This window comes from Dermochelys coriacea, chromosome 3, assembly GCF_009764565.3.
Source record: "Dermochelys coriacea isolate rDerCor1 chromosome 3, rDerCor1.pri.v4, whole genome shotgun sequence".
Classification (NCBI taxonomy): Eukaryota; Metazoa; Chordata; order Testudines; family Dermochelyidae; genus Dermochelys; species Dermochelys coriacea.
In genome coordinates, this window is record NC_050070.1 from 90,663,630 (window position 1) to 90,686,503 (window position 22,874).

Genomic DNA, 22,874 nt, shown 5'->3' on the forward strand with positions numbered 1-22,874 from the left:
ACATTCCCCTCTTTTCCCTAAACCAAAAATGTGCAGAAACTAGGGCTGTCAAGTGATTAAAAAATTAATCATGATTAATTGCACTGTTAAACAATAATAGAATACCATTTAATTAAATATTTTGGATGTTTTCTACATTTTCAAATATATTTATTTCAATTACAACACAGAATACAAAGTGTAAAGTGCTCACTTTATATTTATTTTTTATTACAAATATTTGCACTGTAAAACACAAAAGAAATAGTATATTTCAATTCACCTAATATAAGTACTGTAGTACAATCTCTTTATCATGAAAGTTGAACTTACAAATGTAGAATTATGTACAAAAAAAACCGCATTCAAAAATAAAACAATGTAAATCTTTAGAGCCCACAAGTCCACTCAGTCCTACTTCAGCCAATCGCTAAGACAAATAAGTTTGGTTACATCTGTAGGAGATAATGCCTGCTTCTTGTTCACTATATCACCTGAAAGTGAAAACAGGCTTTTGCATGGCACTCTTGTAAGTGTCATTGCAAGGTATTTACGTGCCAGATGCACTAAAGATTCATATGTCCCTTCATGCTTCAGCCACCATTCCAGAGGACATGCGTCCATGCTGATGATGGGTGCTGCTTGATAACAATCCAAAGCAAGGCAGATCAATGCATGTTCATTTTCATCATCAGCAGAAGGTTGAAATTCTTTTTAGGTGATTTGGGTTCTGTAGTTTCCGCATCAAAATGTTGCCCTTTTATGATTTCTGAAAGCATGCTCCACACCCCATCCCTCTCAGATTTTGGATGACACTTTAGATTCTTAAAGCTTGGGTCAAGTGCTGTAGCTATCTTTAGAAATCTCACATTGGTACCTTCATTGCATTTTGTCAAATCTGCTGTGAAAGTTTTTATAAATCAAACAACATATGCTGGGTCATCGTCTGAGACTGCTATAATATGAAATATATGGCAGAATGAGGATAAAATGGAGCAGGAGACATACAATTCTCCCCCAAAGAGTTCAGTCACAAATTTAATTAGCACATTATTTTTTTAAACAGCGTCATCAGCATGGAAGCAGGTCCTCACTTTCAGATGACATTGTAAATAAGAAGTGGGCAGCATTATCTCCCGTAAATGTAAACAAACTTGTTTCATTTAGCGATTGGCTGAACAAGAAGTAGGACTGAGTGGACTTGTAGACTCTAAAGTTTTACATTGTTTTGTTTTTGAGCGCAGTTACGTAACAAAAAAACCCTACATTTGTAAGTTGCACTTTCACGATAAAGAGATTGCACTACAATACTTGTCTGAGGTGAATTGAAAAATACTGTTTCTTTTGTTTATCATTTTTACTGTGGAAATATTTATAATCAAAATAATATAAAGCGAGCACAGTACACTTTGTATTCTGTAAAAAGAATGAGGAGTACTTGTGGCACCTTAGAGACTAACAAATTTATTTGAGCATAAGCTTTCATGAGCTAAAACCCAGTTCAATGTACATGGCAGAGGGGCATTGCTGGCACATCATGTGCAACTTAGAAACTGGACAGTCTCTTTGTAAAAGAATAAATGGGCACAAATCAGACATCAAGAATTATAACATTCAAAAACGAGTCAGAGAACACTTCAATCTCCCTGGTCACTCGATTACAAACCTAAAAGTCGCAATGGTACAACAAAAAAACTTCAAAAATAGACTCCAATGAGAGACTGCTGAATTGGAATTAATTTGCAAACTGGACACCATTAAATTAGGCTTGAATGAAGACTGGGAGTGGATGGGTCATTACACAAAGTAAAACTATTTCCCCGTGTTTATTTCTCTCCCCCCCCCCACTGTTACTCACACCTTCTTGTCAACTGTTGGAAATGGGCCATCCTGATTATCACTACAAAAGGTTTTTTTCTCCTTATAATAGCTCACCTTAATTGATCTCTCTCGTTACAGTGTGTACCCATTTTTTCATGTTCTCTGTGTATATATATATATCTTCCTACTGTATTTTCCACTGCATGCATCCAATGAAGTGGGTTTTAGCCCACGAAAGCTTATGCTCAAATAAATTTGTTAGTCTCTAAGGTGCCACAAGTACTCCTCGCTCTTTCTACAGAATACAAAGTGTACAGTGCTGATACAGACTAACACGGCAACACTCTGAAACCTTTGTATTCTGTGTTGTAATTGAAATCGATATAGTTGAAAATATAGAAAAACATCCAAAATATTTAATACATTTCAATTGGTATTCTATTGTTTAACAGTGTGATTAATCACAATTAATTTTTTAAATTGCAATTAATTTTTTTGAGTTAATCACGAGTTAACTGCAATTCATTGAGAGCCCTAGCAGAAACCATGCAAACCTGAGTTTAATCTGAGCCTTGGTATGTTGGAAAGTTTCACAAACCGTTGCAAACTTTCTCTGAATCTGGATGATCAGGTAAGTTTTGTCTAATGTCAGTCTTCTTTGGAAATGTTTTGCACAACTCTAGTTACGAATATTACCCATTTTTCAGACACTGGGACAAATTCCTTTGTCAGTCACACCTCTGCAATCCCATTAAAATCAAGGAGCAATACACTAGAGATGAATCAGCTGCATGAGATGAAAGAAAAATTCTCTCTTTAAAGCTTTGCTCTTGAAAGGTGATGATTAAACTTTGACCCAGTGACTGACAGCTTTTTTCCCCATTTGTCCACCCAGTGATGTTTCAAAACACTCATAGACGCCTATAGTAGCCTAATGATTAACTTGTACTACTCTTGGGAATTAATCCTACTTTCAAATATGTGGGTATACTTCACCACCTAACTTGGATAAATTGGTCACTGCCTATGTAAACTTTCAAAATATATTCTGCAGGTCTGAAACAGGATTGGACCTTAAAAGTGTTGACGCAGAACTAGAGATGGGTGCCTCTTTCATTATTACCCATTCTAAAGCTGTACCCACTGTTTTTTGAAGGTCATGTACTTTGACTCCTTTTATGCTAGAAGGTTGATATACTGTACTTCAATGCTAGCAAAAGACAGCAGAAACCTACTTCATCACAGCACTAACAGAGAGTGGTAAGAGATCCTATTTAATCTTTCTCTCTTCCAAAACAGGTAGATACCCTTATCATGATGTACAAAACACACTGTCAGTGTGTCCTTGACAATGCAATTAATGGGAACTTTGAAGAGGTGAGGCTGTTTGAATACACATTCTTTGGTTATATATGCATAGGTAGCAGAAAAGACATTATTTGTCTCTGTGTTTTGTTTCCCCTCCCCAGATCCAGCATTTCTTATTACATTTTTGGCAAGGAATGCCTGACCACCTTCTTCCCCTGCTCGAAAATCCTGTTATCATTGACATCTTCTGTGTTTGCGACTCAGTACTCTACAAAGTGAGTTAAGCATTCAGTTTTGTGGATAATCGGGGTCAATCTACAGCTGTTTAACAGGAGGTGTTTGAGTAAAAATACAGTGCAGAAGTTAGAACAAGATTCCTGAGGCCTGACTCCTCTCCCTTGCACCTCTGTACATCAGCAGCAACGTCACTATAATCATTAGCATAAAATTGCAAAAAGAAAAGAAGTACTTGTGGCTCCTTAGAGACTAACAAATGTATTTGAGCATAAGCTTTCGTGAGCTATAGCTCACGAAATGCATCCGATGAAGTGAATTGTAGCTCACGAAAACTTATGCTCAAATAAATTTGTTAGTCTCGAAGGTGCCACAAGTCCTCCTTTTCTTTTTGAGAATACAGACTAACACGGCTGCTACTCTGAAACCTAGCATAAAATTGGTGTCCGAGCAGAATTTGTACTGACTTTATTCTCTCCTCTGCCACCTACTTGCTGTGTGATCTTGAGTGGGTCACTTAGGACCGAATCCTGAGGTTCTTACTCAGGTTTTACTCAAGGAAATACACAGTAACTTCATTGGCTGAGTAGGACTTGGATAAAAACCTTTATACCTGTATTTTGATATCCATATTAGGAATTGTATTGATTTTACTTTTTTGGCCAAAAAAATAAATTACTTCCCTAATCGAAATAGTTAAATCAGTCTAAAAACTTTGTGTAGACCAGGCCTGAGGGAGGCCCTTAGCATTTGGCATTTGATCTCTCTCTGATTCAATATTTTAGCACCCATAAAATGGAAATAGCCTCTTTCAAACATCTGTTTGGGAGCTGTTGGGTGCTGAGATCTTTTAAAAATCTGGCCCTTATTTAATTAATAGTTGTAAAGCTCTTTGAAATCCTCAGATAAGAGACATCCATAAGAATAAAGGATTATCATTATCTTCCTGATAGATTTCACAGTTGCATGTGGATTAAATGAAGTGGCTACTGCAAATCAGAAAACATCAAAAGTAGTAAAAAGAAAAGGAGTACTTGTGGCACCTTAGACACTAACACATTTATTTGAGCATAAGCTTTCGTGAGCATCCGATGAAGTGAGCTGTAGCTCACGAAAGCTTATGCTCAAATACATTTGTTAGTCTCTAAGGTGCCACAAGTACTCCTTTCCTTTTTGCGAATACAGACTAACACGGCTGCTACTCTGAAACCTATCAAAAGTAGTGTTTGTGGCAAATGGAGAGATTTGGGCCTAGTTAGCACTGAGTCTTTTATTGTAATTTATTTTCATTTCTTCACTGGATAAAAATATGAAAAAAAAATCTACAAAATGCAGGGAAAGGATTTCATAGAAGCATATCAAGCAGCAAACAGAGCAGCAAATTTTAGATTCATGTCAATTGATGATGAAAATCAATAAAAAGTGTAGGAGATTAGTATAAAGATATGAATTACTGCTCTTGGACTGTGCCACTTAGCATCAGTTCCAGATACAGGACATGTTGTGCCTTGAGTTTATCAAGGGTTTTCTGCTTAAAAACACAGCATCTCCATAAGTATTTGTTACAAATTAAACTAAGATTGAGCTAAAAGGGGAAAAAAATACTACAAAGCGCAGAATTCAAAATCTGGAATAGTGGAATTCCCCAAAATGTCATCACATTAAAGAATTTGCTATTCCTTCATGTCATTTTCCCTAGTTCTCACTTTCAAGCATTAAAGGTGTTCTTGGCATTACAATTGTTAAACATAAACTAGCATTTTATTGTATTATTATACCATTAATATTATTCGTAGAAACAAATTTCATTTTATTATATGACATATAAGAAACCCTGTGTTGTGCCAGATAAATAAAATCCATCAGAGAGGACAATATTCGGTGCTATTTCACCCTAATTGTTCCACCAAGGGACTAGAATCCCAAGCCCCTGCTTGAGATTGAGTCCCGGGACCTGCACCGGACCCTGAAAATCCTCTGGGCTCCACCCATACAAGAGGAAGGATGGTCTAATGCTTAGGGGCACTAGCCTAGGATTTGGGAGACCTGAGTTCAAGTCTTTTCCCCAGCACAGACTGCCTGTGTGACTGTAGGCAAGTGATTTAGAGTACTTCTACGCAGCAAATCTCTGAGCCAGCGCCCCTCCCTCGGCTTCAGAACCTGAGGCCCAGCCTGAGTCATAGTGTCTACAGAGCTATCTCAGATACTGCGGTGATGGGGGTCATATACATACCTAAGGTATTTCTAAGATAGGAGCATGGTTCTGTGCTCAACAGACAAATTGTGAGAGAGAATCCCTGTCCCCAAAGAATCTAAATAGCCAAGAGAGGCAAAGGGTGGGAAAAGGAAGTATCAGTGGCCCCATTTCACTGAGGCACACTGACTTGTCCCAGGCTATGGAGAGAGTCTCTGACAGCCAGAAATTAAACCCAGCTCTCCTGAGTCCCAGTCTAATGCTGTAACCCCCAAGCCACCCTTCCTATCCATAGTGTCATCATTGCTGAATTTAACACTACCAGCTGGTTCCATAACAATAATCTCGGGTGTGACAAAAACAGGGGAATTTTGAAGACATTTCTGGAGAAGACCTCTATGAAATGCATTATTATAACTAACTTGGTGTGACTCCCTTGATCAGAATAAAGGCAGCAGATAAGAAAACATGACAATGCTGTGAGCTTCAACTGTTACATTAAAATAACCAAAACTAACAAAGCAAAGAGACCCCTATTTTAATGTCCAGTTCTTTTCTCGTTACCTGCATTTTTTTTCCTTAAGAGGCCTGAGGAAAGATTCAAAGAGGTGTAAATGGAAGAGTCCTCCAGGAACTTACAATGGGAATTAAATTTCCCAGAAGTTAAATTTCTTTGTATGAATGTGTTGACAATGGAGGTGTAAAACAATTTTCTATTACTTTGTTCAAGGTCCTCACAGATGTACTCATCCCTGCAACAATGCAAGAAATGCCAGAAAGGTGGGTACTTGGCATTACTATAATGCTATATTCTGGGTAATGGTTAGGCAATCAAATGCTCCAAAGAGAGATGGAGTAAACAGCGGATGTGACAATAGAATTCTAAGCTTAGAAGATTTTAACTCAGTCACAACATAAATTTTAAGTACCTTTCTAAAATGGTGCAGTACAGAGCAAACTACAGTCTGAACTGATGGAATGTATAGATGTAGACTTGTGCATATTTTTTCCAAAATATTTTAAAATCTGATTCTACTGGTATGTTGCTCTCTGTTCCTGCTGCTGTTTTTCACATTACAGCTGTAATCAAAGTAGACTGAATGATGATGCCATTTTAAAATTTCCAATGATGGAAACCTTTATTTGTGTGAGTGGCCCTATGAAATCAGAAAAGGAGTACTTGTGGCACCTTAGAGACTAACAAATTTATTTGAGCATAAGCTTTTAGTGGGACTACTCACATGACTGAGGGTTTCAGGATTAGGCCCATAATCACTATTGACACCATGGGACAGATCTTCTCCTGCACCAGGCTCTTAGCAGAATGGTAAGGAGAGAGATGTCAAGGAGCCAGTTACCGCCCTTATTCTAGGTTCCAATTTTTACCACCTCCAGTGCCGGCCTTAATTATGGCAGCCTCGGGCCTGCTCTAATTTATACCAGATGAGTATAGTCCCCCCAGGTATGTCTACATTACGTCTGGGAGGTGTGATTCCCAGCATGGGTAGACAGACTCCTGCTAGCTCTGCTAAAGTTAATGCATTAAAGGTAGCCATTTGTATATCTCTGCCATTCTCCTGCCATGGCATATATCCCATCTAGCTGAAAGGGGAGCTCTCAGCTGGCCAGCTAAGGCAAGATTCCAGCTCATTTGTATTACTTGGGTGGCACAAAGTAGCCAGTTGGGGAGGAGAATCTGAAGGGGAAGGGAAGGGGATGAAGGTAGATGGGGCAGCAGCTGGAAAGGCAGATAGGTTGAGTGAAGGTTCTCTGAAGACAAAGGGGACTAGAACATGCTTGTTATGTGAGACGAAAGCTTAATTTCCACTATTTTCAGAATACTATTATGGTTCTTGCATCACACCCATCACCGTGATATCTAAGTACCTGCCAACAATGCCTTAAGAATGTGACTATTATCTGTTATACGTAGATCCTCTCTGTTCTCTTCCCTGGTGGAAGAATTGTTGCAGATTATTTGTCTGTCTAGGTCTTTGTGCTGCTGCTATCTCCGTTGGCCTTGGCTTTTCAAACTGTTCCCCTTAAACTGATGCAATGCATTATTTTACCATAATGTTGGCCTTTTTAAAATATATTGTTTTTATTGTAGTTTATTGGCAGATATAAGAACTTTTGCTAAAAACTGGGAACAGTGGGTTGTTTCATCTCTAGAAAATCTACCAGAAGACCTGGCAGATAAGAAACTGCCTATTGCACGAAGATTTGTTTCTTCTCTGAAACGACAGACATCATTCTTACACCTAGCTCAGGTAAGCTTTGGAGACCAGAATGAGAATTTGAATCACTACAAAACACTGTAGAGTGAAAGGTTCATGAAAAACTTTCCCATTTTTTGACCAGCTATAGTCATTGGACCCATGAGTCTGCTACCATTTCAGGTGACAACACTATAATCCCCATAGGAGTTTTCTTTGCAAATCCTTCCATGTTTTGGCAAGCAAATTATGAAGTGGGATAAAAGGGTATTTGTTTATTCCCAAACTGGAAAATATCAAATGATCTTTCTCCCAATGATCTCTTCCTCAGTGCAGTGGTTAGTGAGTTCATCACCTTTTGGATTAATTTGTGATTTACCCATGTAAGTAGTGCTAGCTCTGAACCAGTAACATGCAGTCATTCACAATTATGAAATACCATCATCTTATTATCTGGTGTACTATATCAGAGGAAACATTGTCTTGTGGTTAAGACATAGGAGTCTATTCCTGCCTCTGCCACAGACTTCCTGTGTAACCTTGGACATGTCATATAATTTCTCTGTGCCCCAGTTTTCCCATATGTAAAATGAAGACAATAGAAACATCACAGTGGAGTTGAAAATATATTCTGAGAGCCTCTGATGGAAGGCACTTTAGTAGAACAAAGTATTATAATGTATATGTAACTAAGTAAGGGGAAGCTAAGAGTTAGTTAATATGGAGCTTGAATCAATTCTCACTCAGTCATGGCAGTTCATTTGGTCAATGTTGAAATAATTGTATTCTTGTGGTGGCATCTAATCAGTGAAAAAGCCACATCATTCCTCAGCCTTGAAAAAAGGAAGGAAAGAGCGCACGATCCTTCCTGTTCCACAGATTATTCAGTTCTTTCCACAGGTGCAGATTTTAGCATTTAACTCTGTGGTCTTTTGCAGATTGCTCGACCAGCCCTCTTTGATCAGCATGTGGTGAATTCCATGGTGGCTGATATTGAGAAGGTAGATTTGAATAGCATTGGGTCTCAAGCTCTTCTCACAGTCTCAAGCAGCATGGAATCTGATGGGGAAGTCTACACTGAATGTAAGTCTGTGGTAAGATATTTTGTAAAATAAAAAAATGGCATTTTATGCTTAATTAGTTTCTGTGAAGATGGACTGAAGAAAATGTCGTTGCACTTACAGGTTTGAGTGCCCTATGCTAATTCAGGATTCACCTCCAGAATTTTAAAAAAGCCATTAAATGGTCCCAATGTGTCCAACAAAAAGGGACGCTTTTACCAAATTCTGCATACAAATTTCAATCTTGAAAATAGTTTTACACAGTCGTGTCAGTTATTGGCATCCCAGCTGGGCATTTTTAAAATGGTTGTTGAGAAAATGATATCTATGTTATCTGATAATTGTCGTGAGAACTCGTTTTAAAAGTTAGCCACCATCTGCACAGGTCAACACAGCTGATTAGTTTCTGAAAAATGTCTCTTTAACAGTCATTTGATAGTGAAGATGGGGTTTACAGGTTTTAAGAAACAGATCTAAAAGCATATTTAATACTTAATTGTAGCTTTATTTAATAGCTACTAGAGCTGGATTACATTGCTTGCATAAAAACTTTGTTGTTGTTGTTGAAAACGGCCTTTTTTCTAAAATGAAAAATGTCAGTAAATATATCCTAGACAATGTCACAAAAACTAGATAATGGAAACAGCTACAAAATTTTGAATTTTTTCACACAATCATTTTTCTATTTTTTTTTACCAGTTCTTATAGCTATTGGCTCAGAATAAAGGGATTTAGCCACCTTCTCCTCAGTGCCTGAATATACTATGTGGGGACAAAAGATACTTTTTAATCACTTAAAGAACATTTTGGTCAAAAACTGGCAGAATTGAGAGCAGCAGCATCTGTGTTCTTCTACATTTTGTTACTTTGATCATGGAAGGTTGAACAAAGTATATGTTGTTCTTTCTTTTCTTAAAAATGCCTTACAATCTAGTCACATTTTCATTTTAGTTGCTCTTTCTTTCTTTCATTCTTTCTTTCTTTCTTTCTGTTCTTGCTCTCCTAGCATGAGAGAAAAGAGAGATTAGCTGGGAATTCACTGGACAGGTAATGAGACATTTTATAGAAAAGGAGAATCTTGGAAGGGTTAGTAGCTTAGTTTTGCTGTATGTAGTGAGAATCTAAGAAGTCAGAGAAACCTAAGACACTCTGAGAGTCATCCATTGTTTCGATCATCCATATTACAGTATGGTAAAGCTGTTCTTTGTCCTATTAAATTTAGAGTTAGACATGATTCCAAGAACAGATCCTGGAATTAATGAAAAATGTTCATATCTTAGTGTGTAATTTTATTTTATGGGAAAATTCTCCATTTTCTTAAAGTCTCCCATAATTTGCAATGTGGAAGAGCTTTTTAAAACAAAACAAACAAAATAAAAAGCTAACAAACAAGAATGCTTGCTTCCTTGGTGAATTTTCCATTCTTTCAATGCTCTAATTCTTTCCTTTCCTTTCCATGCTACAAAATTGTCAGTGACTGGTGAGTGGCTTTCTCTCATACTCAGAGGAGCGAGCAACGATGTGTTTTCCTTTTTACATGGTAGATGACTCTATTACAGTGTTCCACGAACTGAAGGACCTGCTAAAGAAGAACGCCACTGTGGAATCATTTATTGAATGGTTGGATACTGTGGTTGAGCAAAGGGTTATCAAGGTACCTTTCAACTGCTCTGTCTGATTCAGGGCCAAATCCTGCTCCCCTTAATCATGTAAGCGAAGTCCCACTGACTTCAAGGATGGGATTTTCAAAAGTACTCAGCTTTGGGCTAACTCTGTTCTCCCTGAAGAGAATGATTTTTCAATGAGACAGATCCTCAGCGGCTGCAAATTGTCATCCGTCCATGGAAGTCAATGGAGCTATGATAATTCACTCCAGTTTAGGATCTGCTCCAATAAGGTCAAAGTTAAGCCAGTGCTCACTTCTTCTGAAAATCTCATCGCAAGTGTTTTATATATGGAAACCTCAATTCTATATGACTATGACATTGAAATCAGTACTTCCATAATGATGTAAAAATAAATAAAAGACTCACACCTTACCTTTGTATAGATGACATCAGTGGCACTGCTCAAATGAGTGTGAGCAAGATTTGGTCCTCAGAGACGGAGATCTTTGTTTTTTTCAAAATGATATTTGTGTGCCATTAAGTGTGATGTAAGAAAAAGTGGTAGATGGAATCAGGAGTGGCTAATCTGCAGAAGGATTTCTTGTATGAAAAGAATAACTGCATGGAAAGTGCCTTGCTGTGATTTTAGGCTGAGTGCACTGGTATTACTCAAGATTTTTGTGGGAATTATTTTTATAGTGAATTGAAAATGTTTTGTGAAGCAAATTTAAAATCATAAGAGTGAAGGTTTGTGTACAGTTAAATTAAGATTGTTATGCTTGTCTGTGACCAAACACATTTATATTTTCAAAACAAAATAGTTTAAATTTGGGTCTTCCTTGCCTGTAAGACCTGCATTCAGAGTTCCAGGTTATATCTGGAATAATAAATGACATCCCAGCTTGTGATTCATAAGCATCTAGAAGAACAGAGAGATGAGGAAAATTCAGTGCTTCAGCTGATAGTGAGATTAGTGATCTCAAATCAAATACCAAATGCTGAATCAAGCCTTTCCAGTGAGAGAGGAACTTTTTTCAATTATTTTTGTTTGAAAATATAATGGTTGGTAATGCTAATGTCTTCTATCATCTTACTGAGCTCCTTAATGTAAGCAAGTACATTAAGGGAAGGCAGTGTAATCTAGTAGCTAGTGCACTGGACTTGGACTCAGGAGACCTGAGGTCTATTCCTGACTCTGCCGTGGACCTATGGGTTGACCTTTGGTAAGTCATTTCCCTTCTCCGTGCCTCAGTTTCCCCATCTGTAAAATGGGAATAATGATACTGACCTCCTTTGTAAAGCACTTTGAGACCTACTGATAAAAAGCATTATATAATAACTAGGCATTGTTATTATTTAGTACAATGCTGAATAGGGCCCTTAGAGATTAATTCAGCCCTCATATAATATAACAACAACCATACTGGGACTGACCAATAGTCCCTCTAGCCCACTATCCTGTCTTCTGATATTCACCAGTGCAAGACGCTTCAGAGGGAATGAACAAAACAAGGCAATTATTGAGTGATCCATCCCATGTTGTCCAATCCCAGCTTCTGTCAGTCAGAGGCTTAGGGACACTCAGAGCGTGGGACTGCATCCTTAGAATCATAGAATATCAGGGTTGGAAGGGACCTCAGGAGGTCATCTAGTCCAACCTTCTGCTCAAAGCAGGACCAATCCCCAACTAAATCATCCCAGCCAGGGCTTTGTCAAGCCTGACCTTAAAAACTTCAAAGGAAGGAGATTCCACCATCCCTCTAGGTAACGTATTTCAGTGCTTCACCATCCTCCTAATGAAAAAGATTTCCCTAACATCCAACCTAAATGCCCCCCACTGCAACTTGAGATCATTACTCCTCATTCTGCCATCTGCTACCACTGAGAACAGTCTAGATCCATCTTCTTTGGAACTCCTTTTCAGGTAGTTGAAAGCAGCTATCAAATCCCCCCTCATTCTTCTCTTCTGCAGACTAAACAATCCCAGTTCCCTCAGCCTCTCCTCATAAGTCATGAGTTCCAGTCCCTTAATCATTTTTGTTGCCCTCCGCTGGACGTTTTCCAATTTTTCCACATCCTTCTTGTAATGTGGGGCCCAAAACTGGACACAGTACTCCAAATGAGGCCTCACCAAAGTCGAATAGAGGGGAACGATCACTTCCCTCAATCTGCTGGCAATGCCCCTACTTATACATCCAAAAATGCCATTGCCCTTCTTGGCAACAAGGGCATACTGTTGACTCATATCCAGGTTCTCGTCCACTGTAACCCCTAGGTCCTTTTCTGCAGAACTGCTGCCTAGCCATTTGGTCCCTAGTCTGTAGCGGTGACTGGGATTCTTCCATCCTAAGTGCAGGACTCTGCACTTGTCCTTGTTGAACCTCATCAGATTTCTTTTGGCCCAATCCTCTAATTTGTCTAGGTCCCTCTGTATTCTATCTCTACCCTCCAGTGTACCTACCTCTCCTCCCAGTTTGGTGTCATCTGCAAACTTGCTGAGGGTGCAATCCACGCCATCCTCCAGATCATTAATGAACATATTGAACAAAACCGGCCCGAGGACTGACCCCTGGGGCATTCCACTTGATACCAGCTGCCAACTAGACATGAAGCCATTGGTCACTACCCATTGAGCCCGACAATCTAGTCAGCTTTCCATCCACCTTAGAGTCCATTCATCCAGCCCATACTTCTTTAACTTGCTGGCAAGAATACTGTGGGACACTGTGTCAAAAGCTTTGCTAAAGTCAAGGAACACATCCACTGCTTTCCCCTCATCCACAGAGCCAGTTATCTGGTCATAACTATTGATCCTTGACCATCTTGGCTAATAGCCGTTGATGGATCTATCTCCACGAACTTAGCTAATTCTTTTTTTAACTCAGTTATAGTTTTTACCTTCACAACATCCCCTGGCAAAGATCTCCACAGGTTGACTGTGTGTTGTGTGAAGAAGTACTTCCTTTTGTTTGTTTTAAACCTGCTGCCTATTAATGTCATTGAGTGACCCCAGATTCTTGTGTTATGTGAAGGGGTAAATAACACTTCCTTATGCTGTTCCATACTCTTAGTCGTTTTTGTTGCCCTTATCTGTACCTTTTCCAATTCTAATATATCTTTTTTGAGACAGGGTGTTCAGAACTACACAAAGTAATCAAGATGTGGGCGTACCATGGATTTATAGAGCAGCATTATGATATTTACCGTCTTACATACACAAATGCACAACTCCCACTGATTTAAGTGAGGTTTCAGCCCTCTTCTCTGAAAGCAGAATTTGACTGTTACAATCTAAAATGTGATATGGGATATTCTTTTAGACAATCAGTGATAAACAAAGCAGGCAGAAAAATAGGAGATCATCCCCCTTTAGCATCTATTATGTAATATGATACAAAGGCAAGCAGGTATGCTTCCAGGGTTGTTTTCCCAGGGTTAGAAAAAAACAATCCCAACCAATAGTCCCTTGTAGGAGTCGAGATTAGTTGAGTCAGAGCTAATCATTTACAGAACATGTAATCCTCCCATTGCCCCCTACCTTCTGTTCATGTTAAAGCGCAGTCACTGTCAAATTCACAACATTGCTTCTTTCTGTTTGCAAAAGTGACAGGTTATAATGTTAGCACATGGAGCAAAGCCCTGTCAGGGTGAAGTGACAACAATGAGCCACTAGTATTAAAAGCTCCAGTCAAGGATACTAGATTTCCCATTTTGTTGTTTGACAAGAGAGATGGCCCACTGAATAGTATGCATATGAAGTTTAAGCACAGGGATCAATTCCAGCTCTTTGTTTGTAGGTGGCATAATACAGTGCAAAGAGTTTTTTCCTTTCTACCTATACATGTGTAGAGGGGTATTACTATCTTGAGTACTAGGACAGGAGCCCAGCAGAAAAACCATCCAGCTCACAGCCAAAAGGGAAAGCAGCCTGCCTCATTGGAGGCGTGGCCGTGTCCCCAGCCCGCTTGCACTAGAGAGAGCATGCACTAATCCTTTCTGAAGTACTAAGTATGTGCACTGCAGAGCATGTCTCATGCAGCCAAACTGTCCTGCCAGACTGTCCAAGATATCCTGTGAACTGCCAAGCAGAAACCACTCTCCTGTCTCCCCTGCTGTGCTGTGTGGCCACGTGCACAGGCTAAATAAGATTCCCGACAAGTAGGAGTCATCATAGTTTACTTATAGATTCCTCTTTCTTTCTTTCTCTTTTAGGCAAATAAACAAAATGGGAGGTCACTGAAGAAGAGAGCTCAAGATTTCCTTCTCAAATGGAGCTTTTTTGGTGCCCGAGTGATGCATAATCTCACCCTAAACAACGCATCAAGTTTTGGTATCCTTGTCTTTATAAAACCCCTCCTTTATGAACTATCTGCTTGGCACTCTGTTCAGACTTCCCAAGCATATGGAATTGTCTGGCGAATGTTTCTCTGACCAGAGCCCAAACAATTATTCTATATACATTGCCAACTGCATTTTTAAAGAACATTCTTAGCAGTAATTAGTTGGTACCCTAGGATTAATGTCAATTTTTAAAGGTTTGATATTTCTTTGTCATTTTTGAGCTAGTGCTAGGAGTTAATTTCCCAATATATAAAATGGGGATAATTATACTGGCCTTTGTGAAGTACTGAGATCTAAATAACAATAATACTACCATGAATAATAATGATTAAATGTGCTATGTAAGAACAAGGTAATATTATGATTATTTAACTTGGCAATAAAATACACAAGCATATTTCCCAAGATAAGAGGTCCAGATAAGTGATTTTAGATAAGAATAATACATCTGAATCAGTTTGGCAAAAATAATTGTTTTTCACATCAAGCCGTTTTACAAGGAATTTAGCAAAATATCTTTATGGTTTAGCTCTGGGATAATGGACATCACACACAACATCCTGCTCCTATTTGTTTTAAGATTTCAAGTTCACACATCATATACTTTGAAGCTTTTAACATTTTAGTGTCCTTTAGACACTTTAGAAACGTCCTTTAGAAACTAATATTTCTAAATGAGAAATTTTTTCAGCACAAATTACAGTTAGCGCATCATTTCTCAACTGATCTCTGTATTGGATGTTACATTTTTATCTTTCATTCAAATGATATTTGAAAAGGCTGTAGTGGGAGATCTGGTTTGAATGTGGTGTTTCCTTGAAATCAACTCCAGGACTTTGTGGACCATTGTCTGGTTATTTAGTACAAGACAAACAGAAATAGAGCAGAGTCAGGCTCATTCTAGCAGAGTGCAGCCTTATCTACCTCCAGTGTGTGCCCTCTTCATGTATAAAGCATGTCTCACTTTCATCAGTATTTTTCTTTGATGTAATTAGTGGCCAAATAGCCTACAGGATAGTAAACATATTGAGCTAGGTGGGCCAGTGCAAACAGAGATTAGAGCGAGAAGTTAGGCACTATTCCTTGTTGGTCTTGGCAGGTCATTTAAAGTCCAACAATTATTTGTTTGTTTCACTTGCTTCTTGTAAAGTGTTGAGAGATGGTCACAAAGATAATTTTGTTACACTCTCTCTTCTCTCCCTCCACCCCCACCAAGGTTCTTTTCATTTGATCCGTATGCTACTAGATGAGTACATCCTGCTAGCCATGGAGACCCAGTTCAACAATGACAAAGAACAAGAACTCCAGAATCTATTGGACAAGTATATGAAGAATTTGGGTAACTTGATTGTTACATTTGATTCCTTTTGTTTTTATTTATTTGTTTATTTAAGCCCAGACCGTGAAAAGACGTATGCACATACTTAACTTTTAAGTACATGAGTAGTCTTGCTGACTCCAGTTGGACTACCCATATGCTTAAAGTTAAGGTCTTTACAGGACTGGAGCCTTATTTCACCTTTCAGGTACATGTACACCACAATTAAACACCCACAGCTGGCCCAGGTCAGCTGACTTGGGCTTGCAGGGCTCCGTTTGTAGGGCTGGAAAATTGCTATGTAGACGTTTGGGCTCAGACTGGAGCCCAAACTCTACGACCCCGCAAAGGGGGAGGGTGCCAGAACCCAGGCTCCAGCCCAAGCCTAAAATATCTAGGCAGCAATTTTTAGCTCCACAGCCTGAGCCACACACGCCTGAGTCAGCTGACCCACACCAGCTGCGGCCATGTTGCCAGTCTTTTATTCCACAGCATGTAAACGCTCCCTTGGTGAAGCATTAATATGAGCAAAGACACAACAGGAATTTTAAAAGAGCATTTTAAGCATTCCCAGCTATCGTTCTACTTTACCCTCCACACTTCTATCATACTCCAGGCACTTTGCTGTGAGGTGAGCAAAGCTCAGTAAAGCTCAAGAAATTGTGTTTGGACCAAATTCAAGTCTCATTTACACCATATAAATCCAGAGTCCTGGGCTCAATGGAGTTGCTTTGGATTTACACCAGTCTAAATGAAATCAGTCTTCAGCTTTTCGTTTCGTAATGGCCAAATTCTGCTCTTTAATACAAGCAGTTCCCATTGATTTAATCTGAGGGGGGAAATTGGCCTTTTTAAATTATTATTATTATTCAGCTTTACAGAATTTTGTGCTATGCAAAATTTGCATTCAACTTGGGGACTTGGGCGGGACTTGAGGACCTGAAGTGAAATCCTGGCTTCATTGAAGACAGTGGCAAAACTCCCATTGACTTCACTGGCGCCAGGTTTTCACCCATGGTGAGCAATGAACTTGAGAAGTACTGAAAAGAACAAATACATTTTGCCAGGCAGCACTATAAAATGTATGAGCTTTATGGGCTTTTGAGCTCCCCTCCTCCACCCTTCATATAATTAAGGATTAAATGTTATAAGCCTAATTCATTCCTGATGTAACTCAATTGACTTCATGGCTGGAGTGTTTCCACTTACTTCAATGACATTTCCAGAGGGATAAATTTGACCCAAATAATTACCAGTATTGCTTCATTTATGAAGAGTTCTTCTGTTATGATGTAGGTCTATGGACATAGAACACAATGGAAGGCGTTTGAGCAGGGAAGGGGAAGACTAGAGTGACATAATAAAGTTGCATATATTGACTATGTCAAATTTGGAGGCTTTGTAGGATTTTTTTTTTAAATAAGTGACCAAACAATGTTAATGAGTCACTAACAGGCCTCTTGTATTCTCATCAGCCGGTTCACATGCTGATGTATACGGACAGTGAGTTTACATGCTATACATGCATACAACCACAATCAAGAATGCATCCGATGAAGGGAGCTGTAGCTCACAAAGTTTATGCTCAAATAAATTTGTTAGCCTCTAAGGTGCCACAAGTCCTTCTGTTCTTTTTGAGGATACAGACTAACATGGCTGCTACTCTGAAAAGAATTTTCTTATACTTTTCCAGATGCAAGTAAAGCTGCCTTTACCGCATCACCAAGCTCTTGCTTCCTCGCAAACCGCAACAAAGCTCCTACCCTTCCTAGTGACACTTCAGTCAAAAATGAGTGCCTTGCAGAGCAAACGTATGTGTCATTGTCAGCCAACCAGCACAGCAGTTTATATTCTGGTTTGAACCCCTTCTCCACTGGGGACAGTGAAAATATGCAGCTAACAGGTATTAATCGGTTTTTAAGCATATAGAAAATAATAGGTAATAAGGAATAGCCAACATGGATTGGTCAAGAACAAATCATGGCAAACCAACCTAATTTCCTTCTTTGACAGGGTTATTGGCTTCGACAGGGTGAAATCTGTAGCCATTATATATCTTGATCTTAGTAAGGCTTTTGATACATTCCATATGACATTCTCATAAGCACATGTGGTTTATATGAAATTACTATGAGGTGGTTGAAAGACCATAGACACAGGTGATGACTTTTGTTTTTCCCACTGGGTGCTCCACCCCTGCTTTCCCCCAAGGCCCTGCTCCTGCTGGGCCACTTCCCCTGAGGTGCCGCCCTCGCTCCGTCTCTTCCCTCCCTCCTTCGCCCCCCTCCCCCGATGACTTCACCCCCTCCCCCGATGTCCCCCTGCCCACAGTTGGCTCATCTCGACCCTCTCCCACAAGTGCCTCCCACCAGCCCCTCCCCGATTGACAGCCAGCAATGGGGCCCACCGAACAGCTGATTGGCAGCCAGCCCTGGAGCCCAACGAACATCTGATTGATGGCCAGCCCTAGGGCCACAGAACCACAATGCCTGCTGGGTGCTGAGCATCCACTATTTTTTTCCGCATGTGCTTGAGCCCCAGAGCACCCAGAGTCGGCACCTTTGCTCAAAGAGTAGTTATCAATGGTTTACTGTCAGACTCAGAGGACTTATCAAGTGGAGTCCTGCAAGGATCTTTCCTGGATCCAGTACTATTCAATATTTTCATTAATGACTTGGACAATGAAGTGGATAGTACGCTTATAAAATTTATGAATTACACCTAGCAGGGAGGGGTTGCTAGCATTTTGGAAGACAGGATTACAAATTGGAGAATTGGTCTGACTTCAACAATGTGAAATTCATAAAGACAAGTGCAAAGTACTTCACATAGAAAGAAAAAATATCAGTCACACAACTACAAAATGGGGAATAACTCAAATAGCTCAAAATTATCTAGGGTTATAATGGATCATAAATTGCATATGAGTCAACAGTGTATTGACTGGAATGTCATATATAAGACACAGGAGGTAACTGCTCTGCTCTATTCAGTACTGGTGAGGCCTCAGCTGGAGTAATGTGTCCAGTTCTGAGCACCACACTTCAAGAAAGAGGTGGACAAATTGGTGAGAATCTGGAGGAAAGCTACAAAATGATAAAAAGGTTTAGAAAACCAGAATTTTGAGGAAAAGTTAAAAAAGACGGGTGTGTTTTAGTCTTGAAAAAAAAGTAGACTGAGGATTGACCTGAGAACAGTCTTCAAAATTGTGAAGGGCTGTTATAAAGTGGACAGTGATCAATTGTTCTCCATGTCCACTGAAGGAAAGATAAAAAGTAATTGGCTCAATCTGCCTGCAGCAAGGGACATTTAGATTAGATATTAGGAAAAACTTTTTAACTATAAGGATAGATAAACGTTGGAATAGGCTTCCAAGGGAGGTTGTTGAGATTTTTATTGGAGGTTTTTAAAAACAGGTTAGACAAACGCCTGTGAGGGATTGTCTTGTACACTTGGTCCTGCTTCAGCGCTGGGTGCTGGGTTAGATGACCTTTCAAGGTCCCTTCCAGCTCTACCTTACTGTGATTCTATGCATCAGGATCTTCTCTTTACTGATATAATTGCTCTTTTAATCTATAGTTACTAAAGGGGGAAGAATAGTGTGTAAACCTTATGTAATCAACTGGTGATTGTGTTATGGGTCCCCCCTAAGCCAATTCAAAGAGGATATGAGTTGTTAGAGTCGCTAGCTGCAGAGCATTTGACCTGGAGCTGGAGCTGCTCATGCTTTTAGCTCTAGAGTTCCCCAGTTCAGTCCTGGTATGTTAGCCAGTAGACGGTGGCTGTCACATTAAGTGGAAGCACATCTGTAGATTCGAACCACTGTGAACCTCAGATGTGCAGGAGGAACTTCCTTTGAGCAGTGGATAGAAGCATCATTGCCTCAAACATCTGAGGTCGACAGCAGTTTGAATACCAGAGGTGCCCCCCTCTTCCATTGAATGTGGTGGCTGCCATGTTGGCTAGCACACCAGAGACTGAACTGAGGGTCCACAGATCCTCTGCAGAGCAGCATAGAGGGAACCCATAACACACACTCACTACTGTATTATATTTACAGTTTTAGAAAAACCCACTTTAGTCAGCATCTGAGAATATCACAGCATGAACACTACCTAACACTAATGTTTGTTTTTTTCAGGTCAGCTGGAGCTCTCTCAAAGCACTGGTCATCTGATGACTCCACCCATTTCCCCAGCCATGGCCAATCGAGGAAGTGTTATCAACCAGGGCCCAATGGCTGGGAGACCGTCAAGTGTAGGCCCAGTGTTATCCACACATTCACACTGCTCTTCCTATTCAGAGCCCCTTTACCAGACTTTGTCACAAACCAATCAGAGCTATTATGGAAGCAATTCCAATTACCAGGCCATGTTCAAGCCCCAGACCCCTACCCCTGCAGGAGTTTATCACCACAGAACAGAGCACAGTCGATTCGCAGCCTTGAGTGAGCAGCAGTTCTCCAGAGACTACTTCAGTAGCAGTTGTGCTGTGTCTCCATACAATCCCAGGTCTCCGGCCAACTACGGTCCCTCCTCGACTACACAGGACACACACAATATGCAGTTTTTGAACACTGGGAGCTTCAATTTCCTGGGCAATTCAGTGTCTTCTGCCTGTCCAGGAGCAACATATCCCCCTAATGCTTCCAATGGTATTAATCTTTATAATCATCTTCCTTTCTCTCGGATTATCTATTCATACCCAGAGGCAATACTTGCTCTTTGTCTCCTCTCTTGCACATAAGGTGTTCTTCAATTCCTGTTCACAACTTCAATCCTCCTGTGCACCCTGGCTGGTTGCCACTGCTTTGATGACACAAAGCAACTGTAAAGCCAGTGTAACTAACTACTTGAGGATTGATTTCCCGATTCCTACTGCCCCGGGGGATACCCGGGTGGCACAGAGTGCCTTAGCAGCTCCTGTGCTAACCTCCCTCTAGCAGAGTTGGCCTGTCGAGCATAAAGGGGGCACGGCCCATGTCTCTGTGCTTCAGCAATCTCCATTGCTAGAAGAGCCCCTTTGGCAGCTGGTATCAAATGGAGCAACCCTCAAGTTGCTCTTCTTAATACCAGGGCAAGTCCTGTGGCCAGCCTGCCCCCCAGGCGAGGGTAGCAAAACAAAAGTGGCTTAAAGCACAGCTTGGTTGCAATTCAGGATTTTGGTCCTAGTGTGGATTGCTGTGAATGTAAAACAGTGGCCATGTCCCACCCCAGAGATGTGGTCGGTGAAATGATTCCTGTTGGGACTGTGACTTGTAGATCAGTTTTTTGAAGTGATTTTGGGGCCTTCAGGATGAAAGGCACAGCACATATGCAATACCATTATAATTAGAATTTTCTTCTCTTGTATTTTTTCTTGGCCATCCATTTCAAAATCTATTTACTATGATGGGTCAAATTTTCAAAAGCACAGAATTGAATTAGGGATATGAAGCTGAGTAGTTGCTCCTCTGACTACTTGATTGTGGCTGAGATAGGCTTGACTCTGACTTTACAGTGAAAGATTCACTTTGTGCCAAAATTTTGGGCAAGTTTTTAGATTCTCTTCTCTCTTCATTGCACATAGATAATGCCTTAGTATTTAATAAGCTGTGAGCCAAGGAATTCACTAAGAACTACATACTGTAGCTAGTTAGGAAAAATTTAAAAGAAGTGGATTTTACATAATGGGTTTATTGTAGCATAATGACTACAACCAGTGACTTGTAGCTAATTTATATTAGTTCTATAAATAATCCTTGTTTAGTTTTTCATATACATATTCAAGAGAACAAAACAAGGATAAATAGAAAATGAAGAAGTGGTGTTTGGAACTAGATCCAGATATTTGAGCTAGGCTTTGAAGTTTGAATTGAAGGCCATATAAAAGTTAGTGTTTTGGTTTGCATTCCACTGTACCAAATTCTTGTAAAAGTGGCTGTTCTAGTTAGCTTTTCTCTACAGCCTGACAGGAACCAGAAAATTGGCCCCTTCTGGTTTTGGAGCTGACCAGGAACAATGAATTTCAACTTGGAGATGCTAATCCTAAACTACCTAAAATTCAATGGGTTCAGTTGCAAGCGTTTGGTTTTGACCCGTCTCTGATGATAATCATTTTTGCTCTTCAAGAGCGTGATCTGTCAGCAGTTCTCAAAGCACTTTACTAGCATTAATCAACTGAAATCTCACAGCGCCCCTGGGAAGTACTATTACTTCCATTTGACAGAATGTGGAAACGGAGGCTCAGAGGGGTAATGGATTTCCCATGGTCGCGCTGCTAGGCACTAACAGAGATGGCTGTAGAACCCAGATCTTCTGACTCCCAGTTAAGCCACTAGAGCAACTTTTCTTTTTTATATAGTTATTTTATTTTACTTTTTTGTTTTTTCCCTGTCAATAGGATACTATGGAAACAACATAAACTACCCAGAATCCCACAGACTTGGATCAATGGTGGATCAGCATGTTTCTGTAATCAGTAGTGTAAGCAGCATTCGACCACTGCCGCCATACAATGACATTCATGACCCACTCAACATCTTAGATGACAATGGAAGAAAACAGGCAGGCTCATACTATACAGATTCCTCATCTTCAATAGTCTGTCGGACCCCCATAAGTAAGTACCTCTGATGATGAAGCAAGCACTATGAACCTGGTAACACCTTAATACAGTGTAGTCTAAACACCTTTGCCAAATCTTGTAGTCCTCACTTAAGGCAAAACATCCACTGATGTCAGTGAGTTTTACCAGAGTGAGAACTGTGTGGTCCCAAGGTGGTTGGAAAAGTAAATATTAAGAATAAAGGACTAG

The 22,874-nt window shown here is 39.9% G+C and overlaps 1 protein-coding gene across 1 annotated transcript in view; it reads left to right on the plus strand.

Annotated features, from left to right (window-relative positions):
* RFX6 (regulatory factor X6) overlaps window positions 1-22,874 on the plus strand; it is a 50,927-nt gene that overhangs the window by 24,646 nt on the left and 3,407 nt on the right. Inside the window, exons 8-18 of the mRNA XM_038396488.2 lie at window positions 3,100-3,177; window positions 3,270-3,383; window positions 6,267-6,316; window positions 7,647-7,806; window positions 8,691-8,835; window positions 10,358-10,467; window positions 14,633-14,750; window positions 15,978-16,100; window positions 17,773-17,982; window positions 20,221-20,733; window positions 22,461-22,679. Of these exons, the coding sequence (XP_038252416.1) occupies window positions 3,100-3,177; window positions 3,270-3,383; window positions 6,267-6,316; window positions 7,647-7,806; window positions 8,691-8,835; window positions 10,358-10,467; window positions 14,633-14,750; window positions 15,978-16,100; window positions 17,773-17,982; window positions 20,221-20,733; window positions 22,461-22,679 (1,840 nt within the window). The remainder of the gene's footprint in view (window positions 1-3,099; window positions 3,178-3,269; window positions 3,384-6,266; window positions 6,317-7,646; window positions 7,807-8,690; window positions 8,836-10,357; window positions 10,468-14,632; window positions 14,751-15,977; window positions 16,101-17,772; window positions 17,983-20,220; window positions 20,734-22,460; window positions 22,680-22,874) is intronic.